Source organism: Pseudorca crassidens, chromosome 1, assembly GCF_039906515.1.
Source record: "Pseudorca crassidens isolate mPseCra1 chromosome 1, mPseCra1.hap1, whole genome shotgun sequence".
In the NCBI taxonomy this organism is placed as follows: domain Eukaryota; kingdom Metazoa; phylum Chordata; class Mammalia; order Artiodactyla; family Delphinidae; genus Pseudorca; species Pseudorca crassidens.
Genome location: NC_090296.1, coordinates 77,866,448 through 77,887,534, shown reverse-complemented (window position 1 = coordinate 77,887,534; position 21,087 = coordinate 77,866,448). Strand labels below are relative to the sequence as shown.

The 21,087-nt window shown below is 43.0% G+C and overlaps 1 protein-coding gene across 6 annotated transcripts in view; it reads left to right on the top strand.

Moving 5' to 3' along the window:
• The window catches only part of RYR3 (ryanodine receptor 3), a 553,937-nt gene that overhangs the window by 199,103 nt on the left and 333,747 nt on the right, over positions 1-21,087 (top strand). For all 6 annotated transcript variants that reach the window (XM_067742171.1, XM_067742163.1, XM_067742181.1 and 3 more), the window contains exon 3: positions 18,315-18,422. In XM_067742171.1, coding sequence (XP_067598272.1) covers positions 18,315-18,422 — 108 coding nt within the window. The remainder of the gene's footprint in view (positions 1-18,314; positions 18,423-21,087) is intronic.

Sequence of the window (21,087 nt, the reverse complement as noted above, 5' to 3'; positions counted from 1 at the left end):
CTGTCTCCACCAGTGAAGGGGCTTCCTAGTGTTTGGAAACTTTTCCTCCTTCACAGCTCCCTCCCAGAGGTGCAGGTCCTGTCCCTATTATTTTGTCTCTGTTTTTTCCTTTTTCTTTTGCCCAACCCAGGTGCGTGGGGATTTTCTTGCCTTTTGGGAAGTCTGAGGTCTTCTGCCTGCGTTCAGTAGGTGTTCTGTAGGAGTTGTTCCACATGTAGTTGTATTTTTGATGTATTGGTGGGTATAAGGTGATCTCCATGTCTTACTCCTCCACCATCTTGAAGGTCCCCTGTTACTTCTTAAAATATTTATTTTGCCACACTTATTCTCTCCTGCTGGGACTCCAATTACGTATACATTAAACCATTTTATGTTATTCCATAGGCCACTAAAACTCGGTTCATTTTTTTTAACTATATTTCTCTCTGTGCTTCAGTTTGAATAATTCCTATTGACTTATATTTGTTTCTTGATTCTTTAATTTAAAAGTGCCATTAACTCTCTCCAGTGAATTTATTTCAGATACTGTATTTTTTTAATTACAAAATTTTCAGTAGTTCATTTCTAAGGTTTACATATTCTCATTCTCATCTCCCATTGTTCTTATTTTTTTCTGATAAATTCATTAACATTTATAATAGTTATTTTAAATCCTGCCTACTAATGCCAGTATGTGGGTTGTCTGTGGATCTGCTTCTTATGACTGGTTTTTCCTTTGATTATGAGTCACATTTTCCTATTTCTTTGCATGTCTAGTCATTTTTATTTTATACTGAAGATTGTAGCTGATGTTTTGTAGTTATTTTGTTTTCACTTTTCTTTCCCTAAGAGTATTGTATTTTGTTGTAGGAGGCAGTTAAATTACTGGTGGAGCTCCTTGATCTTCTGGAGCCTTCGTCTCTTTTAGTTTTGCATTTAGTTTTAGGATATAGTCGTTAGTCTTGGGATGTAGCCCATCTGGCTTTTAAGGAAAATCCTGAAGTGTTTCCTAACCCCGTCTAGAGAGTTAGGCTTGAACACCAAATTCTGACACTCCAAAACCAGGTAGCTACTGAAACCTTCCTTCCTTTTAAGCATTCCAGCTGTTCCTTTCCGTTTGATACTTGGAGTGCTGCCCTGTACAGTTGATGAGTGGGCCAGAATTTGAGGGGCATTTTTATTGCCGATTTGGGGTTTTCATATACAGTGGTTCCCTCCTTTTTCCACATTCTCCTCTTCAATTTCCTGACATTCCAACAACCCCAAACTCAGCCCTCTGACTCCACAGCAGCTTTTTTTCTTGCCATCAATCCCCTATAAAATCCATAAACAAGGGAGTGGCCTCAGGGGAAATTTTAATTAAATGTGCATATCACCTGCTTGGCTTCCCTTCTTTCAAGAGTCATATTTTTCCCTCTGGCTTTAGATTGCTCTCCAGTACCTTCAAACAGTTATCTTTTTAATGTGTTTCCAAAATTTATAATTGTTATTGTCAGGAAGATTATTCTGCTGTAAGCTTCTCCACTGTTACCTGAACCAGAACCTCTTCAGTGAGTGTTCACTGCTCTGTGAAGCAGCTGAGAGTTAAAAGAAGACAAAATGGTGTTGAAGCAAAATCTGGGTTATAAAGAAGGAGTTTCCATGATGAGAGAGACAGGCATGTTTCAGGCAGAGAAAAAGGAGGCCGTAGAGAAGGAGAGACTGAAGCCATAAAAGAAAAGGCAGGGAGGGGGGGACTAACATATGGCACTGTTAGTGAGGGAATTAACTGAGAGCAGCTTTGGCATATGCAAAAGAGAAGAGGCGAGGGCACAGGTTTTGAAGCAGCAAAGATGGGAGTTGAACACAAACGGGCTGATTGTCAGGCGAAAACATGAACTTGTGGAAACTGTATAGGTCCTTCATATGTAAAAAGGACGTGAATAGACAGGGATTAAATTGACTTCAGGTGTGGTTAATGGGACGTATAGGGTGGTGAAGGGATCAAAGTGGGAGGAGTCAAGTGTAACTCGAGTTAGCTGCCTATGGATGACATGTTGTTTAGTGAAATAGGGCATATGGGAGAAGGAAAGTGTTAGGACAGATAGTGCTTATGAACTGGATTTGGGGCATATCGAATTCAAAAGGCCTGGAAAGCATCCAAGAGGAAACTTTGATAGGCATCTGGATGTATGGATCAGAGAGGTTGGAATGGAGATAATATCTAGGAGATATTGGCTTAAGGATAGCAAATCAAGCTTTGAGAGGGGAAAAAATATGGATTAAGAAGGGAACAGAAGAGGGCTTGGAAAATGTAGATATTTAAAGATGAGTAGAGGAAGAGAAACACAGCACAGAGAAGGAGGAGGAGAAACCTAAGAGATCAGAGGGAAAATAGGCATTGACAATGTCATAGAAGCCACAGAAATCACGGGAAGAGTGTCAAGAAGGAGTATGGTCAATAGGGTAGGATGTCCCTTGGAGGCAAAGTAATGTGAGTTTGGAATGTGTCCATTAGATGTAGTGACACAGAGGCCAATGGTAGTCTTGGTGAGAGCTCGCTCAGTGGGGTGACAAGGGCAGAGCCAGTTTAGCCGAGGTGGAGCGCAAGCAGAAAATAAAGACAAAATAAAGACAGCCAGTGCAGAAGTCTCTGAAAGAGAGAGTGACGGCTGGAGAGAGTCAGAGGATGGAAGGATTTTTGTAATAGAAAAGGCTCAAGTGTGCTTAAGTCTTAAGCATGTTCCCATGCTGATGGAAAGGTACAAGTGGAGAAAGAGAAGAAAGAGATGCAGAAGAGGGAAGGGATGCTTTAGTGTGCAAATGGCTGATACAGTGGAAAGGGCTGGTATTAAGAACAGAGATGAGGAACTGGCCTTCAAGCAAGGAAGACCTCCTACTCCACTGAAGAGGAAGAAGGCAAGGCTGGGAGGAGACCTGTAGGTTTTGTGCAGAAAGTTTTGGTGAGCGAGCCGCCTAGAGGTGTGAGGGCACAGCAGGGAGGGCCAGCTGAGGTTGGTAACCATGACTTTCCAGCGCTACCAATTTTCTGAATTGTGTCATCTTGTGCAGCAGCTCTCCGCAGGCCCAGCGCAGGCATGGAGAAGGCGGATAGTTAAATTCTGCCAGGGTCAAAGCGTTGCCGGGTGAGTGGGGTAAGTGTCAAAATGGCAAGAGAGTTTAGGAGACTGGACCATGGAATCTTGGAATTTAGACTGAATGAGGAAAGAACTAAAGATAGGAGGAGACTGTGTGAGTGAAAAGGATTAAGGGGTGTAAATAGTGATGAGAGTAATTGAGTAAGGAAGCCCGCTGAAAGGGGACTGCATGGTTAAATAGTGGGGTGCGTCCATCAGAGGTTTCCGAGTAGAGCAGTTTGGCTGAAACTAGGCCCCGGGTGTATGACCATGAAAGAGGGTGGCTGAACTACAGTATAGAAGATCACTGATGAAGAAGAAGCAAAATAACTGCGGAGCTGTAATATGGGATAGATTATTCATAGAGCCCGTTAGTTTCCTAGGGCTACTGTAACAAATTAGCATAAACTAGGTGGCTTCAGACAACAGAAGTTTATTCTCTTACAGTTCTGGAGGCTAGAAGTCTGAAATCAAGGTGTGAACAGAGCTGTGCTCCCTCCGAAGCCTCTGTGGGAGGATCCTCCTTGCCCATTCTAGTTTCTGGCAGCCCAGGTGTTCCTTGGTTTGTGACAGCATACCCCCAATCTCTGCCTCCATCTTTATATGGCCCTTTTCTGTGCGTGTGTCTTCACATGGCGTCTTCCCCTTCTTGTAAGGAAATCAGTCCTATTGGATTAAGTCCCACCCTAATGACGTCATCTTAACTTGATTACATCTGTAAAGCCCCTATTTTCAAATCAGGTCATATTAACAGTTGTTGCAAGAGTGGGAACGAAAAAGGGCCAGAGAGTTCAGTGAAGATGGGAAGGTCACAGAAATAAACAAATAGCAAAAAGGGAGGCAGCAAAGGGTGATGTCTCCAGGCACAGGATGCTTAAAGGAGAAGGAGTTAACTTGTGGAAGAGCAGTGATCTAGAAACAGTCCCGGGAAGGAGAAGGACACAGACCCAACCTCCTAAGCCCAAGTTATCTGAAGAATGAGAGAATAAGCAGGTGGAATGAAGAGGGCGCCAAGGGAAGATTGTTCACACTGGGTCAGGGACTATTGTTTTGTGTAGGCAGGATAAAGGGCTCATTTCCTACTGGTCCATATGTGAATTCATCAAGTCGAAGGGTTGGAGTCTAATCCTAGGGATGCTCAGATTCTGAAAATCGTGGCTCCATGGTCCAGTTCTTCCCATTCGGCAGCTAAATGGTTTTCTTTCCAGAAGTCTTCTTTCCATTTCTGCATCCACATTGAGCCTCACGCTCTGCTGTTTCTAACGGTTAAGAGACGAGAAGGGAAACAGATATCCAAAGGAATAGCATAGAAGTCGAGAGCAACGCATGTCAAGTTTATTAATGCATTTGTCAGTTGCCGGATCCGAGGACCTAGTTAAAGAGAAGGAAAAAAGTGTCAACCCTGAGATCTCCTCTCGTCTATATTGTCCTTCTTACTATTTGAGTTATTAATACTGTGTTGATAACGTATCTGCTTGAGGCAATACCGTCCCCTCTTTTTCTTTAAAGACAGCCTGTACCTTTAGTGGTGGGCATCTTCACAAAGAATTTATTCAGTGCGTAAAGTGGCACCATTGCTCTGCTGCTCATTTGTCATTTACTTGTTCACAGCAGGCAAATGGCCCCAGGTGAATTATGAGTAGGTGTTATTCATACCCGGGCTCCTCTGCAGCGCTTAGTACTTTGCTCTTCAGACCTAATAGCTGCTATTTTGGTCTTGATTAGCAGTATTTTTTCTTCCTCCCCCAACTCTTGAACTTACTAATTAGACCACAAAGACTTGCCTTTTCTTCCTGTGATTGGGGGAACATCTCTCTTCCAGTTGTTACTTTTACATGGAATTAAAATGATGCATTGCGTTCGTGTTAGAATTTGAGTCAAAAACCCAAGGCATGTTAACATCCATCATTTTCATTCCTTGTGGGTGTTTTAAAACCTGGGGATAAAACCTAAGCCATGCTGATGACCTCTTATGTGATCTTTTGAAATGATGTGCGTATTCATAATTCACAGATGAAAGTATTGTTTACAAAGAACGGAATAGTGATTCAAGAGATCTGGTTTTGCTCTCCCTCCAACGTGCTTTAAAATGTTACACAAAATAACCTCTAGGATCTGATTTGCCAGCCACTGCATGAGGAGAGTTTTGTAAAGGAAATGTTTAAAATTGTTTTAGAAGTTAAGATTTACAGACAGTTGACAACTTTATTTCTCTACTTTTCAGTCGTTCGTTGAGTAGTTTTTAAAGTGACCTGAACAAACTACATGAACTGAAACATTTTACGAGTCATTTGGAAACAAATCTTGTTTGCTCTTAAATTCCTGTTGTGTAGCAAATAGTTGATTTTAAATAATTCAAAATGCTATGGAGAATTAATTTGTGTTTCTTCATCCAAGTTATTTCAGGGAGTGATTACAAATTGTTTTTAAAACAGTCATCCCAGGATTAGCTGCTTTCTCTGTCAGTATGTTTTCCAATCATTTTTCTTCCATTCCACTTAAACTCAGCTGAGCTTTATGCAAAGCCTTTAGATGAGAACGACTGGTACAGGAAAGCTGTTTGTAAGCCTCTGTCTGACTGTTCTTTTTGAGCTATTGAGTGGTTGACAGGATTTTAAAACCCTTGACCCTAATGATCCATTTCTCATTAGAGCGCTTTCATCAAAGACTTTTGCCTTAAGCGCTACTTTAGCACTTCGCTATATATCCCAACATATTTCTACTTCAAAATAGAATAGATTATCATCTCTTTGGGGCGGTTCAGGTACAGTACTGCCTCAGAGCACTGAGGGCGGAATAATTGATTTCCACCCCACCTCCTCCATCCCAAGGGCAGTCACTTGAGACTTGAAATCTGAATCATTACCCTGGTAAGCTGTAGCATCTAGGTTCAAACAATTCTTCTTTTACCTAAAGATGAGGAGAGGTTTTAGAATTTAATGCAAACTCTGAGACTGAGTGAACGCAAGAAGGCTTACTGTTGTCATTCAGCAAAACCTCTTAGTAAACAGCTAAAGGGAATTACTTTTTTTGTGAAAAATTACAGCCAAGAAAGATGAGAACTTTTTGATGTTCATGCGGAAGTTTCCAGGACCTCCTCTGATCACCTTTCAGTTTGAAAAATGAGCACTGTGGTTTCGCTCACTCCCTGATTTCCCAGGTAAATTGTGTCATGAATGCTTTATCCTTGAAGATGATGATCCTAGCCAGCACCTGTGAGCTTTGGCACTGAGCTCACCCAGAAAGGCTGAGGTTCTCAAACTGGAATGAGCATATCCTTCAATCCCCAGCCTTGTCTTGCGTAGGGCCAGAAATCTGCTTTTATTTTTTTTCAAACAAACTCCTGTCTGGTTCTTATGCAGGTGGTCCACAGACCTCACTTTCAGAAATTGTGGAAGGTCTGAATTTGCAGTCGTCGGCCTTATACATCTGTTTCCTTGTTTGACTAAGTAATGACAAAGTAGCTAGATGTCATCACAAAACGAGGCAAAGCTACCACCGACCTTGGCTTCATTAGTATCATGTTCACCCTTACCTGCAGCCTGCCATGAAAAGTTTCGAATTGCCGTAGTAATGAATGAACTTGCTTCTTTGCCAAAATGTCCACGTTTACTAGAAAGCCAGACATGGCGCTCATCTTCATCTTATTCACTAGGACATAAGGACAAATGCCGCTGGAGAGCAACTGACTAATTTGAGACACTTTTAAAAATTAATTAATTAAATTTTGGCTGCGTTGGGTCTTTGTTGCTGTGCACAGGCTTTCTCTAGTTGCGGCGAGCCAGGGCTACTCTTCGTTGCGGCGCGCGGGCTTCTCGTTGCAGTGCCTTCTCTTGTTGTGGAGCACGGGCTCTAGGCACACAGGCTTCAGTAGTTCTGGCGCGTGGGCTCAGTAGTTGTGGCTTGTGGGCTCTAGAGCATGGGCTCAGTAGTTGTGGTGCACGGGCTTAGTTGCTCCACAGCATGTGGGATCTTCCCAGACCAGGGACCGAACCTGTGTCCCCTGTATTGGCAGACAGATTCTTAACCACTGCCCCACCAGGGAAGTCCTAATTTGAGACGTTTATCTTCATAAGGTCTGACAAACTTATCTTGGGTCACCATGAGCAAGGACTTTCCTTTCTGAGGTGTGGCATTGCTCTTTCAGCTTCTGTCAGTGTGTTCATCCTCTCTCATGGCACCAATGGTTGACACAACCATTGTGTGTTGGAGGTAACTCCTGATGAGGTTTTCCCTTTCCCCTTCCCTCCTGAGTAATGTGCCCTGCAACACCTATTCTCTGTCCTCATTGTTGATGGGAAACCTCACTAACCTGGCTTAGTTGTCTAGCGCGGATAAGGAAGGGAGCTGAAGTGAAGGTTCTGTCGCGTGAACTTGGATGGTTGGGCAGAGGCAGTATTTGACATGGTATTTCCTGGTCACCTTCACCGGATGCTGAGTGACAGGTTGGGTTCAAATAGGAAGAGACTGAGTCTCCTACTGGTTTCCTTGTGTTTATCAAAGCTGGCTCACGACCTGAGTGAAAGGTATCAGTGACTTCAATGGGAGACGGTTTGGAGAGAATGGAACCCAACACGTCTCCACAGTTGAATGAGCATTTTGATGTTTGTTCATCCTTCATACTTGGAATGCTTCCTGGTAAGGGTGGCACTACTGAAGTAGATATAGCCCACTCCACTGAAGCAGTGCTTATTATTAAATGAACATTTTTAACTCATGCAGCTACTTCTGACTGGCATGCTAAATCCCTCTCTAGTATACATATTTTAAAATATCTGTGTTGAATATTACATGTCCCCTTGTAAATGGGGGCATGTGATACTAATCCTTGCACATGTAAATATCTAGTGGTAGTAGTTTAGCTCAGACACTATGAGGCAGTTGAAGGGGGTAGGATATAGGAGGACTTCTTCCATATTGGAGAAAAGTATTTATAACTGTTATTGATTTCCACAAAGGCTTTTTAAAACTGAAACTTTTATGAACGTCTATCCATATACTCCTGCCAAAAGAAAAAATTTGAATCCAGAACTTAGTTTATAGTGACATGTTTATTTTTTCCAAAACAAAACTTCCATGGAGGGGACAAAAAGTAAAAACTGCATTTGCACATTGGAATTTGGATTCAATCTGAGAGTGGGAAGGAGGCATTGGGAAAAAAATTCAGACCATTTGGAAGCCAAGCTGTCGTCCTTGCCCTTTGGCACCCCGAGCTTTATCCACTTCAGATCCAGAGCCTCATGGAGCTGTTACTGGAATCAAGCAGGACTCAGTACACAGGAGGTTCTTCCCGATAATAATAGTGGTGAGCACTGCACCTAAGGGGACAGAGCTGCCATTGCGTACACGGTGTCTCTGTTCCATCAGCCTTTAGTTGAGCTTGGCATTGTCTCTTCTCTTGTGGGCTCTTCAGAAGGCTTTCCTCAATCTTCCCCTTCCTGTATGTGATGAGAGGCCAAGAGACACACATTGTCCCCTCCTGAAGCTGCTGGATACCACTGCTGGAGGAAATGGAGAAGTGCCTTGCCATGGAGAAAAGCTTTGCCATGGTTTCTAAATTCTCTGACAAACACGTCATTTCTCAAAAGGGAGGAGAGGGCAAGTGGAATTGCCAAGGAATATATACACTGCTGGTCAGTGTTCCTCCCACCAAAACTAAAGGAAACCAAGCTGGAGACTAAAACACAAACATTAGGTTGAGACTAGACTTTCCTGCCAGTCCGCCCCCCTCAGCTTTGATCTCATCTCTTGATATTTCTGTCTGTCACACCTCATTCCGACTCCACCATCCTGTACCCTGTGCTGTTCCTCCTGCTGAGGCTGGTACCCCTAATTTATTCATGGCACATGGAACACATATGCTGGTTTCGTCTCCTTACTGACATGCTGCCTTTCCTCTTTCCTGAGCTCTGCTTTTTTTCCCAATATGTAAGCTCTTCGGAATAACAACTTCAGTTTCTCACAGTAGATCCCATTGAAAGCTAGCAAATTAGGGTCCCATTCCTTACCACAGAGCGTTTTGTATTGCCTGTGCTACTCATTAAGCTAGAGTTTCATTTATGACCGTATTTTTTTTTAGGGCCGTATAAAGAGTCATTGTTTCCGCTATCTCCGTCTATAAACAGTGGGTATTGTTTGCTGCTCCTCCGCACAGCTTGTTTTTTCCAGGTGCAAGTGTTCCACATTTCTACCTTTTGGCACCTTTGTTATTCTACATGCCGACCGTGCCAGGCAGGGAGGCAAAACTTGGCTCAATCAAGACCCAAGTCAACCAGCCTGTGAGTGATGCATTTTCCCAGCAGGCAGTTGTACAAGCCAGCTGCCCAGCGTTTTGACTCTGATTCTTTGGCCGCCCCTTCTTCCTTATTTTAAAGAACACAAGCTTCACAGCACTGATTTTTGCCAGGCTCTTGGTGACATTTTTCCTATGTACCAGAAACAACTGATGCTTGCAGAATAGAGGCGTCCAGGGTACCTCAGCATTACTCTTGGTTGGGGCCATAGCAGGCAAGATCATAAAAACAACAGTTATGTGGATTTCAAATGATTGGGTTATTCATTTGAAAGAAATTCTTATATTTTGATGAATTGAACTCGTTTAATGAAAGATCTAGAGTAAGAATCAGTTACTGTCCAGGGACCTGACTTGACTCGTTTGGTCCGGTTACTCTACAGTATCTTTCAAATTGGGGTCAGAGACATCCTGCTTCAGAATCACCTGGGAGATTCTTTTCAAGTACCACCTGGAGAAGGGTGCCAGGAATCTGAAATGTTAGCAGCCTTGCCCGGGAGATGCTTGGGCCAACTGCATTCACACTTCCAAAACAAGCTTATTTGTGTTACCTCTTGTGAGAAATCTCTGAGCATCATCAAAAGGATAGTTGATGTTGCAAGTGTGGCTCTTACTTGAATTCATAAACATTCTCCCTATGAGAGGCTAGACTGTAATGGATCCGTGGATCAGTGTGAATTAAACAGCCAATATCTGGGCATTTGAGGGATGAGGCAAAGAAACAGTGATTGTGGGTGTTTTTAGTTCTTTATCACTTTGGGCTGGTATTTCTTGGCAGGACTTTTGTCAAAGGATATTGGTCCTGCAATTTGGATTTCCTGCTTCTAGGCGGCAGTGGCTCCTCGCTCACGTAGGAAGTGTTTCAGCAAGTGTTCTGCTCAAGTAAATATTTAACTCCCTAGTAGAAGCTTATTATTTTATTTTTTTTAAATATCAACAGCTTTCTGTAACTTGGTAATCTTCCTCTCCCTTATGCATAATCAACTTATTCCATCCCTTTCCTTCTGAATACTCCCTCTTTCTTGGAGTAAAACCTCAGGCCAGCATGGCGTCAGATGCTGCAGTTGTTCTGCTCACGACCGTGAGTGATTTTGCTTCGTAAGTCTCCTTGTGCTGTGGTAGTGATTTTCCACAGCTGTCAGTCCTCCCAGGGATGCTCACTGTTCCCTAGAATGAAGAACCGCCAAGAGACTGGAGGATACTGAGAGCATTGCCTTCCTGTGGTTGATTCCTCGGGCATCAGGAGGCACCTTCTTCACTTCATTCCTTTAAAAGATAGTAGAATCTTTCTCCTCTCTGCCCAGAAGGGATGTTTTCCAGCTATAAGTTTAAATTCTGTGTGCCTTACTGTTTACGGATAATGGGTTTTGTTAGCAAAGTTCAGGCAAAAATTGGAACTCAAATGTTTCGAATAGTTTCTGTATATATTTGCAGAAAGACCTTTCTGAAAGATCCTTTTCCATAGCAAAATATATTTTTAAAAAACTTAAGCGAAGTTTTATACATTTTAAACTCGTTTCATGATAGCTTTTAACAAAGATAGGCAAAGTCTCTTCCCTCGACATGTTTAAAATCTGGACGTACACACGTTTAAAATCTCCACATGTATGTCCTTGGTGGAAACTTGTCCCATCATGCCCAGAGTTGAATTGCTTTTTGGAAGAGAGAGCTTACGTGGTAAGTTGGTTTCAGATTTCAGAACTGCATGAAGAGGGAAATGAGCGTGCTTGCCAGGAATCTCAATTTTAGAAAGCTCTTAAGTCCCGATAGTCCCACAAACTGCAGCCCGTAATCTTTGCAGTAGCCATTCCAGAGTAGAGAACTCTTCCTGAGATAGTCAAGAACCTAATATGAAGTCCTTAAATTATTAAAGTATGAGAATTGGGAGGAGACTTCCCTTGCGGTCCAGTGGTTAAGACTCCGTGCTTCCACTGCAGGGGGCAGGGGTTCGATTCCTGGTTGGGAAACTAAGATCCCCACATGCCGCTCGGTGTGGCAAAAAAAAAAAAAAAAAAAAAAAGAATTGGGAGGAGGTAGCCTAGTAGAATTAGAGTTCCACAACACAATGTTCGTATAAGGATGAGAACCTTCTCTTCAGGAATATTGACACAGTATCAGAAAGTGTTGAGCTTGGAATTCCCGATTTAAATGCTATTCTCAGCATGTGGTTGTGGGGAAGTGTTTCAACCTTTCTGAGTCTCAGTCTTCTCATTTATAAACTGTCTATCTATAATCTTTTTGCTAAAAGAGTTGATGTAAGAGTTAAATGAGGTAATATTTATAGAGGATTTAGTACAGTACCTGCTACAATTATATAGATAGGTAAATAGATACATTTTAAATGTATATATGAATTCTATTCTTATTTCTCCACTTGCCCATATAAGTTTTACCTAATTCCTTTGTATCTCAGTTGACCCACCTCTAAAATAGTTGTAAAGCCACCAACTATTTTTGTAGAAATACAGAGACTGGGCAACAGCTTCAGGTTTAAATATTCACTATATAACTTTCTTCATTATAATCTATCAAAAACTTAGCAGAGGTGACAAAGGTAGATTTAAAAGGCGCTTAACTGCATAAATACTTAAAACCTGCTTGGGATGAGATGTAGGTGTTAGTTTGGTTAACGATCGGCTCTGCCTTTGAAGTATAAACACAATACAAATAATTATGTATTATCAATAACAGAGAGGCAGTCCACAAATGAGCTCACGTCTGCTGTAGGTGGATGAGATCATGTCTGTGAAGTGCTTAGAGCTCCTGAAATACAAGCTACATGTCCCATCTCTAGCCATCGTGGTGCTCACCCATAGAAAGTTGGTCTTATCCAATGCCACACTGTACCTAGTGGGGCCAGATTGACCTGGAACATTTTCTGGAGGAGAGGATAATTTTCTGCCCCCGAGGGCTTGGGAAGTCTTCTCATCCATAGTCTTTGAGTAGGACTGCATTGAGCCATCATAGGGAGATGGTTTTCAGTCCTGTGGGAGGCACTGTGGTGAAATGGAACAGACAAGGCGTGTAGAAGCCAGACCACTGGGGACAGCGTCCAGCTCTGCCTCTTGCCAGCAGACATGGTGCCCATGGAGGTGAGTTGGGAGGATGGTGAATTAGGTGAAAAAGCAAAGGGAAGTAAGGGCAGAGGTTCTGGAAAGCCTATAACTTAAAAATGCTGCTTCAATGAATGGAATTTTAAACAGAAGGGAAGAATCCACACAAGGAAATGGAAGGATAACCCTCCCATCTTGTTCATTCATTAAACAAAAATTTGAGTTCTGGCTCTGTGCCAGGAGCCACTTGCCCACGTAAACCCTCTTTAGGCCACGCTCCAGCCTGGGCTGGCCTTTCCCCATCCCAACATGGCTGAGAGGCCTCTTGGTCCTGTAAGACATATACTCTCCAATTTAGCACTGAATGTAAACTTTTTTATTGTTTCATAAAGTCTCATCTATGGTAGATCTGTCTCTTCAAATAGCTTAAGAATTCCTTAAAGGATAGAAACCATGTCTTTTCTCTTTTGTTCCCCACAGCAGCTAGTACAATACTGCATGCATACTGTTAGGTTCTCTAAATACTGGCTGACTGCCTAATGGACATGGGAAAGGGAAGTAAGGTTACTTGGGCTGACTTTGGTTGCTGGGTCTCCAGGAATTCTCCTTTTGTGGAAAACATGTGTCATTCTCTCAGGTTCCTCCTCTTCTCCCAGGTGAGCCTTCCTCTGCTGACACCTGCAGGGATACCACTACATCATCACAGAGACTTTGCTCTCCCATCATCATTCTGTTGCCCAAATGGAGATCCAGGGACAATTTGCCAAGTGCAGTTACTGTCTTCATGGTACTTTTGACCCTTGGTGTGGCTTGTTCTACCTGAATTCTTTTTTGCACTCTTTTTCCATCCGGTAGAAACACCAGTTATCTTCCACTCCTCTCCTACGTCCAAGTAGTCACCAGATCTTCTCTCTCTGAACTTCTGAAGATTTTTCAAATTCACTGCTTTATCTCCATTTCAACTACCATTATTTTAATTCATGCCATTGTCCCCTTGTAACCAGTTTATTGCAACAACTTCCTAACTAGTTTCTCTGCCTTGGTCTAGCCCACTTCACACTGGACCTGCAGTGATCTTTCAAAGGTGCACATTTGATTTGGTCACTTCCTTGAATGTAGGCTATTGCACTGAAGACAGAGTCCAAAATCCTTGGCAGGATGACTCAAGACCCTCAGTCTAGCACCCACGTCTTTCTCAGCCTCACCTCTCCCCTCCCTTTGCTTGTTCCCCTCCCCCTCCCCCCTCTCCACTCCAGCCCTGTTCAACTCTGGGTGCTGCTTCCTCATGCTTCCTTACCCACCTATGGGCCTTTTGAATCACACTTTGGACATTTCCCGTTTGCTCCCTCAATTCTCCACGAGACCGCACAGCCTTGAAGAGCAGGGATTTTGCCTTATCCTTACACAAAATAAGAACTTCAGAAATAGTAGATATGTACATAAACATTTAAGGGAGTTATTGATATGTGGATTTCACTGCCCTGTGTGGACAACATTTGACATTTATTGAGTACTTACTATGTGCCAGACCATATCGTAAGTTCTTTAAATATAAAAAATTAGTTTATTCTGAGAAGTGGGTACTATCAGATCTCTACTTTACAGGTAAGGAAACTGAGGCAAAGAGACTAAGTTATCTGCCTAACGTCATTCAGCTAATAAGCGGTTGAACAGAGATAGGACCTCAGGCAATCCTGTGCTAGAGGGTTCGCTCTTAGCCAATATAACCTGTACTGCTTTTCATTCAAAGCCATTGCCGCACTTACAGGGTATATTATTGAGGCGCGGCCATAGGAGAGCCAGATGGGCTAACAGGGAAGTGGGAGGAGACCCATGACGATGAGAGAAGAAGGGTCCCTTGAATCTTAAGCAGGAGGCTTGGGGAAGAGGCTCAACAGGCAAGTGCATGCTTAGCGCTGCAACCACCGCTACCATCGGTCACATACTCTCGGATAGTCTAGGACACACAGAGTCAGCTCAAGAAGGCTTGAGTTGCGCACTTGCTGTTCTGTCTACTAAGGATAGCAAAAGTAGAGTCAGACACAGATTTTGCAAGATACCCACAATCTAGGGAAACAGACTGCGTTGCGTGAAGAACTATGTAAGCCACAGCGACTGTGGTTAACAGCGTAATAGAGGGAGAACATCCCTGTTTCTGTTAACTGTTTCTTCTCTTCGTTCCCCTGAAGGATTGCCTTGTACAAACTAGTACCCTGGTGAGTGTACATTGTGGGGTACTAGGTAGAAAAATGCTAAATGAATCCAATAACAGGAGTGTTAAATTCCCACCTTCTTGGACTTAGTAAGCCCCAGAAAAATACGTTGAGTGCAGCGAGGTATATGTTACATAGACTTACGGAACTTGGAGGGTCCATAGGCCTTCCCTTTCACTGCTTTCTACACGGTGGGGTTAAATGAATACCTAGCTCCTGGCTCACGCAGAGCCCTGGCATCTCAAGGTTTTCTGTAGGACATTTGGAAACATGGTGCTTCTCTAGGCTGAGGACAGGGCTGGGGAGAGTGATGAGGAGCTATTTCAGAACAGATGTCAACAGAGCCCTTCTCTCCGTGCTGAGAATCATCAAACACATGCCCCACGCCTGGCAGGCAGTGACCGACGCACAGGCTCCAGAGCCCAGACACAATGAGCCGGCCTCCTGGGGGAATTCTCATGCTGCAAACAAATTAGCTTTGATGGACCAGTGGCCTTGGCTTATTCTTGGCAAATGTGGAGGTGGGAGCTCAGGCCGGTGTGGAGTGTAATTAAGGATGGCAGCTGGTGGAGCAGGTCAGACGGCTCTGTGCTCTGTACTCCGTGTCACAAGTTGCTAGCTACATTTTGTTTTCCTCCAGATATTTCTGTTGCCCTGTTCCCTCCCCTGCCACTGCCCACATGTTGTTCTGCCTGCTCTTGGAGTGGTGTGACCTTATCCCCGAGCATGGAGAGTCCAGGCAGGACCACACTCTAGAGGAAGAAAAACTAAACTGTAAGGAAACTATGTAAACCAGTGGCAGATACAGTGTTCCCCTGTGAGATGCTTCCCCCCACTCCCCGTGCTCACTCTCCCTCTGTCAATGTACCCATCTGTACCAGGAATTAAATCACGACCACCTTGGGACTTTTAACTTCTGGAGGGAAAAGAAAAATGTAATTGGAGCACGCCTCATGTCTGGTATCCATGGTCCTCTATCAGGATGGGGGATGGCATCGCCGGGGGAGAACGCCTATCCCTGTCCAAGCAAACCAGAACAGGAGGAAAGAGAGCTGACAGAATCACACAATCTCATATAAGGACAGGATCTCTAGCACTTGGAGCTGTGAACGTTTCTGTCTTAAAGAGACTGGACTAAATGGGGTTCTTGTAAAAGTGAGCGTGAATGTTGGGGTCGTTCAGCTGATTAGCCAAAACGCACCCTTTAAAGTACCAGCCATACCCGTAGACATTCCTGAATAGAGAAATCTCCAAATCGCATGCTCTAGTGAAGTGAAGGAGGAAGTGGACACACTCAAACCCTAGCTCTTTTTGCTTCCTATTCTGGTGACATGAGATCAAGAAAGACCAAGATGTGGTAGGAAAAAAACCTCTGTAAAATCTTCTGAGTGGCATCGTCTTTTGGGAGACTGAGTCGGACTATATATATTTGTGGCATATGGTCTTTAGGGAAATACTTTATCATATTATTGCCTGGTACTTGTAATGATGCGATATGTACTCTAAAAACACTTCCTGATGTGAAGCCTTGCCCTGCATCACCAGCCGTCTGCTTGTTCAAGTCTCATACAAATGAGTTAATTACCTGCAGCAGGAACAAACGTTGACAACGAAGCAAGAAACGTAAAATAAAGGCTGTTGTCTCCTCGTGTTACATACAGTTTCTCCTTGGTTACATCATGTTCATAAAGAGAACTGAGCAATTTCCTGTAACACCAGAATTCTAGGGAGTCTGGGTTTTTAGGATTTCTGACTGTAGAGATCCTAAGTAGAAAAGTATTTAAGTGGCAAAATGTAAGTCACCCATGGGCCAGTAGCCTTCAGGATAGGATGAGCCACTATTGGCTTACGGGGGTCTCAGAACTTTACTAAAGGGAAAGAGTGGGCAGGTCCGACAAGTGGGACGTCAGTTTATTTTTGAGGGCATTGAGGTTGGGGAAGAGGAGGAAGAAGGTACAAATACAAACGCTTGGAAATTAAAGGGAAATCAAAGATCACCAATTCCATAATCTTTATTTAAAAAATGAAAATGTTGAAAATCAGAGGGGTTGTATGTGCTTTAATAGCAGGCTTGCTTTTAGCTTTTAAGTTGGAGCTCCATAGAAACAGTGTTACCTGTCTCGGAGTGTTAGACATAGCTGTGGGCGACTTCCGGTCCTCATTCCTTATTCCTGTTACTCTGATGGTGTCAATGTTCAGCCAATATCACAGAGGAAACAAAGGCTTGGTGTGCAAGGTGACTATAAGCTGTGTTCCCAAAGAAAATGATGTATCGTGGAACCGGATTGTAAACTCCTGAAGAGCATTGATTTTGTTTTGCATGTTTTTATATCTTTCTCAATACCAAGCACTGTGTTTTGCAGAAATATAAAACTTAAATCTTTGCTGATTGAAAATAGTCTAGGGCTTCCCTGGTGGCACAGTGGTTGAGAATCCGCCTGCCGATGCAGGGGACACGGGTTCGAGCCCTGGTCCGGGAAGATCCCACATGCCGCGGAGCAACTAAGCCCGTGCGCCACACCTACTGAGCCCACGTGCCACAACTACTGAAGCCCGTGCACCTAGAGCCCATGCTCCGCAACAAGAGAAGCCACCGCAATGAGAAGCCCACGCACAGCAACAAAGAGTAGCCCCCACTCGCCGCAACTAGAGAAAACCTGCACAGAGTAACAAAGACCCAATGCAGCCAAAAATGAATGAATGAATGAATAAATAAATAAATTTATTAAAGAAAATGGTCTAGTTGTGAAAAAAATCTGTAATGTTTTCATCAGCAGCAGGAACAGAGTTAAGTGTATGGATTTGGAGACAGAGTGTCTAGATTTGAATCCAACTCACCCAAGTGTAAGCCATGACCTTGGGCAGGTGACCTAACTCCTCTGTGCCTTAGTTTCCTCGGCTGTAAACTGAGAGATAAACAGTATGTATACATGGAGTGATTGTGAAGATTAAATGAGCCAATATAAGCAAAGCACTTAAAACAATACCTGGCACAGAAAAGTACTCAATGAGCATTAGCTATTACTAGTCAATCTGCAGAGAAGGCTGTCTGTTATTGAGAAATGTTTGAAAATATCATGGTGTTACCTGAGCATATAATAAATTAGAATGATTGTTGTAGGGGTCATCAATTTCTTTGTTCAGAATTAAATTTATGTAGCTCTTAATCCTCTCTTTTTACACTGTGGCATCCAGATTTTCTTAACAAGGAATTGGGTTCCCTATTTTGGTCACTATTGCTGAGTGTTTGGTCACTATTCTGGTCTTGTCCTCCTACAAATTATTGTGGATGAGATCCCAGTGACTTTCTTCCTTTGGTCCCACCCAGACATCAGTGTCGATCAGCCTTCGCTCCTTCAGCAAGGCTGGATGTGTATTCTTCTCCCATGTGTGCCCCCAGCCATTACTCAAGCTGATCCTGACATTTTGGTCGCTGTTCCCTTGAGACTTAGGGCTTTTCTTCTCCTCATCCTTTAGAATCCAGCTTGAAACCCATTTTAACGTGAATAAAAAAAAAAAAAGCTACCTTTTGTACTCATTCATCCATCCATCGATCCAAGTGTTACTTTGATTCATAGGCTCTTTGCCCTTGAGATGTTATGGTGTGACTGATCCCCAACTGATATGAGTAGGTATCCTCATTCTGGTTTTATTTCCACAGTATGTTCCTCCAGATCTCTGCGTCTGCAATTTTGTACTGGAACAGTCCCTCTCTGTCAGAGCCCTACAGGAAATGCTTGCCAACACAGGTGAAAATGGCGGCGAAGGGGTGAGTACCTGAATTATGTCCTTGGTGGGGTTTGGGATACTCCATAGCCCAAAAGTATACAATTCAATTCATTCCTCCAGTTTTGAACTAGAAAACCTTAGTTTTCTAGTTTCCTTGAGTCAGTCCTCTTATTCCTCTTACTTAGCAGCCCTAACTCTGCTTCCTTTGGGTTAACGAACTTCCACCAGAAAATAGACCATCATTAATGCTGCCTGAACAGGGCATAGGACATTGAGCCCATAATCCACTGGGAAATATGGAGAGGCTGAAAGGGCCTTGGGACGTGGGGTGTGGATACCTGTTAGGCTGGTTGTTTTTTCTTGGGAAAGTCTCATCAGAGATTTATGACTGTCTCAGTGCAGCACAACCAGGTTACAGCATTTTGGAGAGGATTTCCTGTAGAATGCAGAATCTTTGACATGTACCCAGATTTCCACAGTTTCACTCATGATGAGCAAGTACAAAGCTGTCTTGAGTTTCTGTTGTTGGTAAAATTGTCTCTAAGTCTTTAACTGAGGGATGATGGTCTCCCAAAGGTCTCCCAGGCAAGACTTTGGCTAGAGACTTCAGAGTAATGTTGACCCTTTCACTGATGACCCACATCTATTTATATGCATTTAGCATCAAGTATTTTAATTCTATGGCCTGTATATCTGAAGTCCAAACACCCCTCTCCACCCCCGTTAGATACTTTATTCGATGACTGTCCTTTATCTTCTGCGTTACTACCTCAGACTAACTGCTTTGATTCCTTCTGTGCCTACCTCCCCTATGATTTTTTTTTTCACTCAACTGTCATAATGTTCTTTCCAAAATGCAAATCTAATCACTACACTTTACTATTTTAAAATTCTCTGTCTGCCCATTACCTTAAGAGAAATCCCAAATTCCTTAACTAGGCATAAAGGCCTTCAGGATTTGGTGAGCCCTGCTTACCTTTCCTGCCCCATCTCTCACCCCCCCACCCCAAGCACTCAGTGATCCAACCACGTTGAATTCCCTTCACTTCCTCAAACACGACAACTCTCTTTACCCCCAATCATATGTGTCAGCTGTTTCCTCCATGTAAAACAGCTTTCTCCTCTTCTCTTCCTTTATGTAATCTTTACTTCTCCTTCAAGGAACGAGTCTAGATATTAGGTCGACTGAGAAGCCTTTGTTGACCCCGTAAGTCTAGGATGGGTGCCCTTGCCTGAGCAACAGTCAATAACTAGTTCTTACCATTGTGTACTATAATTACAAATCTAATTTTTTGCATCTTATACTGCACATAGGTAGGAGTATTTGCAGGACCTAGCACAGTTTATTACTTGAAAGAACTCATACATCATAAAGAAGTGTCTCATTGGTGGTAGAAGAGACAATGACCGTAGACTCAAGAGAACCAACGTTTACATTTGGGTCATCTTGCGGCGCTTAATGTGATCTTACATAAGTCTTCCAATCTCTTGGCGCCATAGCGTTCTCATCTATAAAATTAGGATGTTTAATTAGTTTTCTAGGGTCCTTAACACCAATACTTGCGATTCTTTACTCTTTCGGCTTAGAATAGTATGCTTTCATCAGCCACCTGAAAATAGCTTTTCCTTAGAGCATTAACGCAGGTGAGTTTTTGTTCTTTTGATGTTCACTGAAATCTGAAACCTGTGTTCACCTCCTCCTGACACAGACCTCAGTACCCCATGCTTTCCTCCTTAGGTACATACACTCAAACGTTTCCAGTTCAGTGGAACAGATTACTTTTTTTTTTTTTTTTTTGTGGTACGCGGGCCTCTCACTGTTGTGACCTCTCCCGCTGCAGAGCAGAGGCTCCGGACGCACAGGCTCAGCGGCCATGGCTCACGGGCCCAGCCGCTCCGCGGCATGTGGGACCTTCCCAGACCGGGGCACGAACCCGTGTCCCTTGCATCGGCAGGCGGACTCTCAACCACTGCGCCACCAGGGAAGCCCCAGATTACTTTTTAATTGTTCCCTTTTCTTTCTAGTATACTTAACTCATGATTTACAGACACCTTTGGTGAGAGAAACCTGCTTGATGTGGAATATCACCACTTTCAGTGTCAACCAAGATCAGCTAGACCCTGCCAATATATGACCCAGTATAGAAATTGGGAAGATAGAGAGAAGCTGTGTTAACTGGAGAATTATCTTGTGTGCATTCTCTTATCTTGTTTGTTCACAAAGTGCATTTCAAAGGACTTCTTTTTCTTTACCGTTTAGTTTGAGTAGTTCAGGGAATCCTATAGATGACAAAGTAAGTTGAAAAGTTCTGTTTATAACCCTTGCTCTTCTTTGTTGTCAAGAACTTAAACAATAGTCTTAACTTGATTTGTCTTTTGAAAAAGAATAAATAACAATTCATTTTCCAAACAGAATACTAATGCCAACTTAATAAGATTGAATTCTTAGTTTTGGAACATATGAATAAGACATACCTGAATTACCAGCCGTGTTATAGCAGAAGTGTATTCCATACAGTTATATATTTCAGGGGCCATCTTTAATTTATAATATTTAAGAACCAATATGTTCAATCTTATTGGAGGAGCCATTCTCTTTGAAAAATCAAGTCCAAAATAAACTATCCATGACATTTTTAATATTAAAAAGTCATTGGATAACAATCAGCATGTTGGGTCAGACTCTGAAATTTCCCCATGTGTCA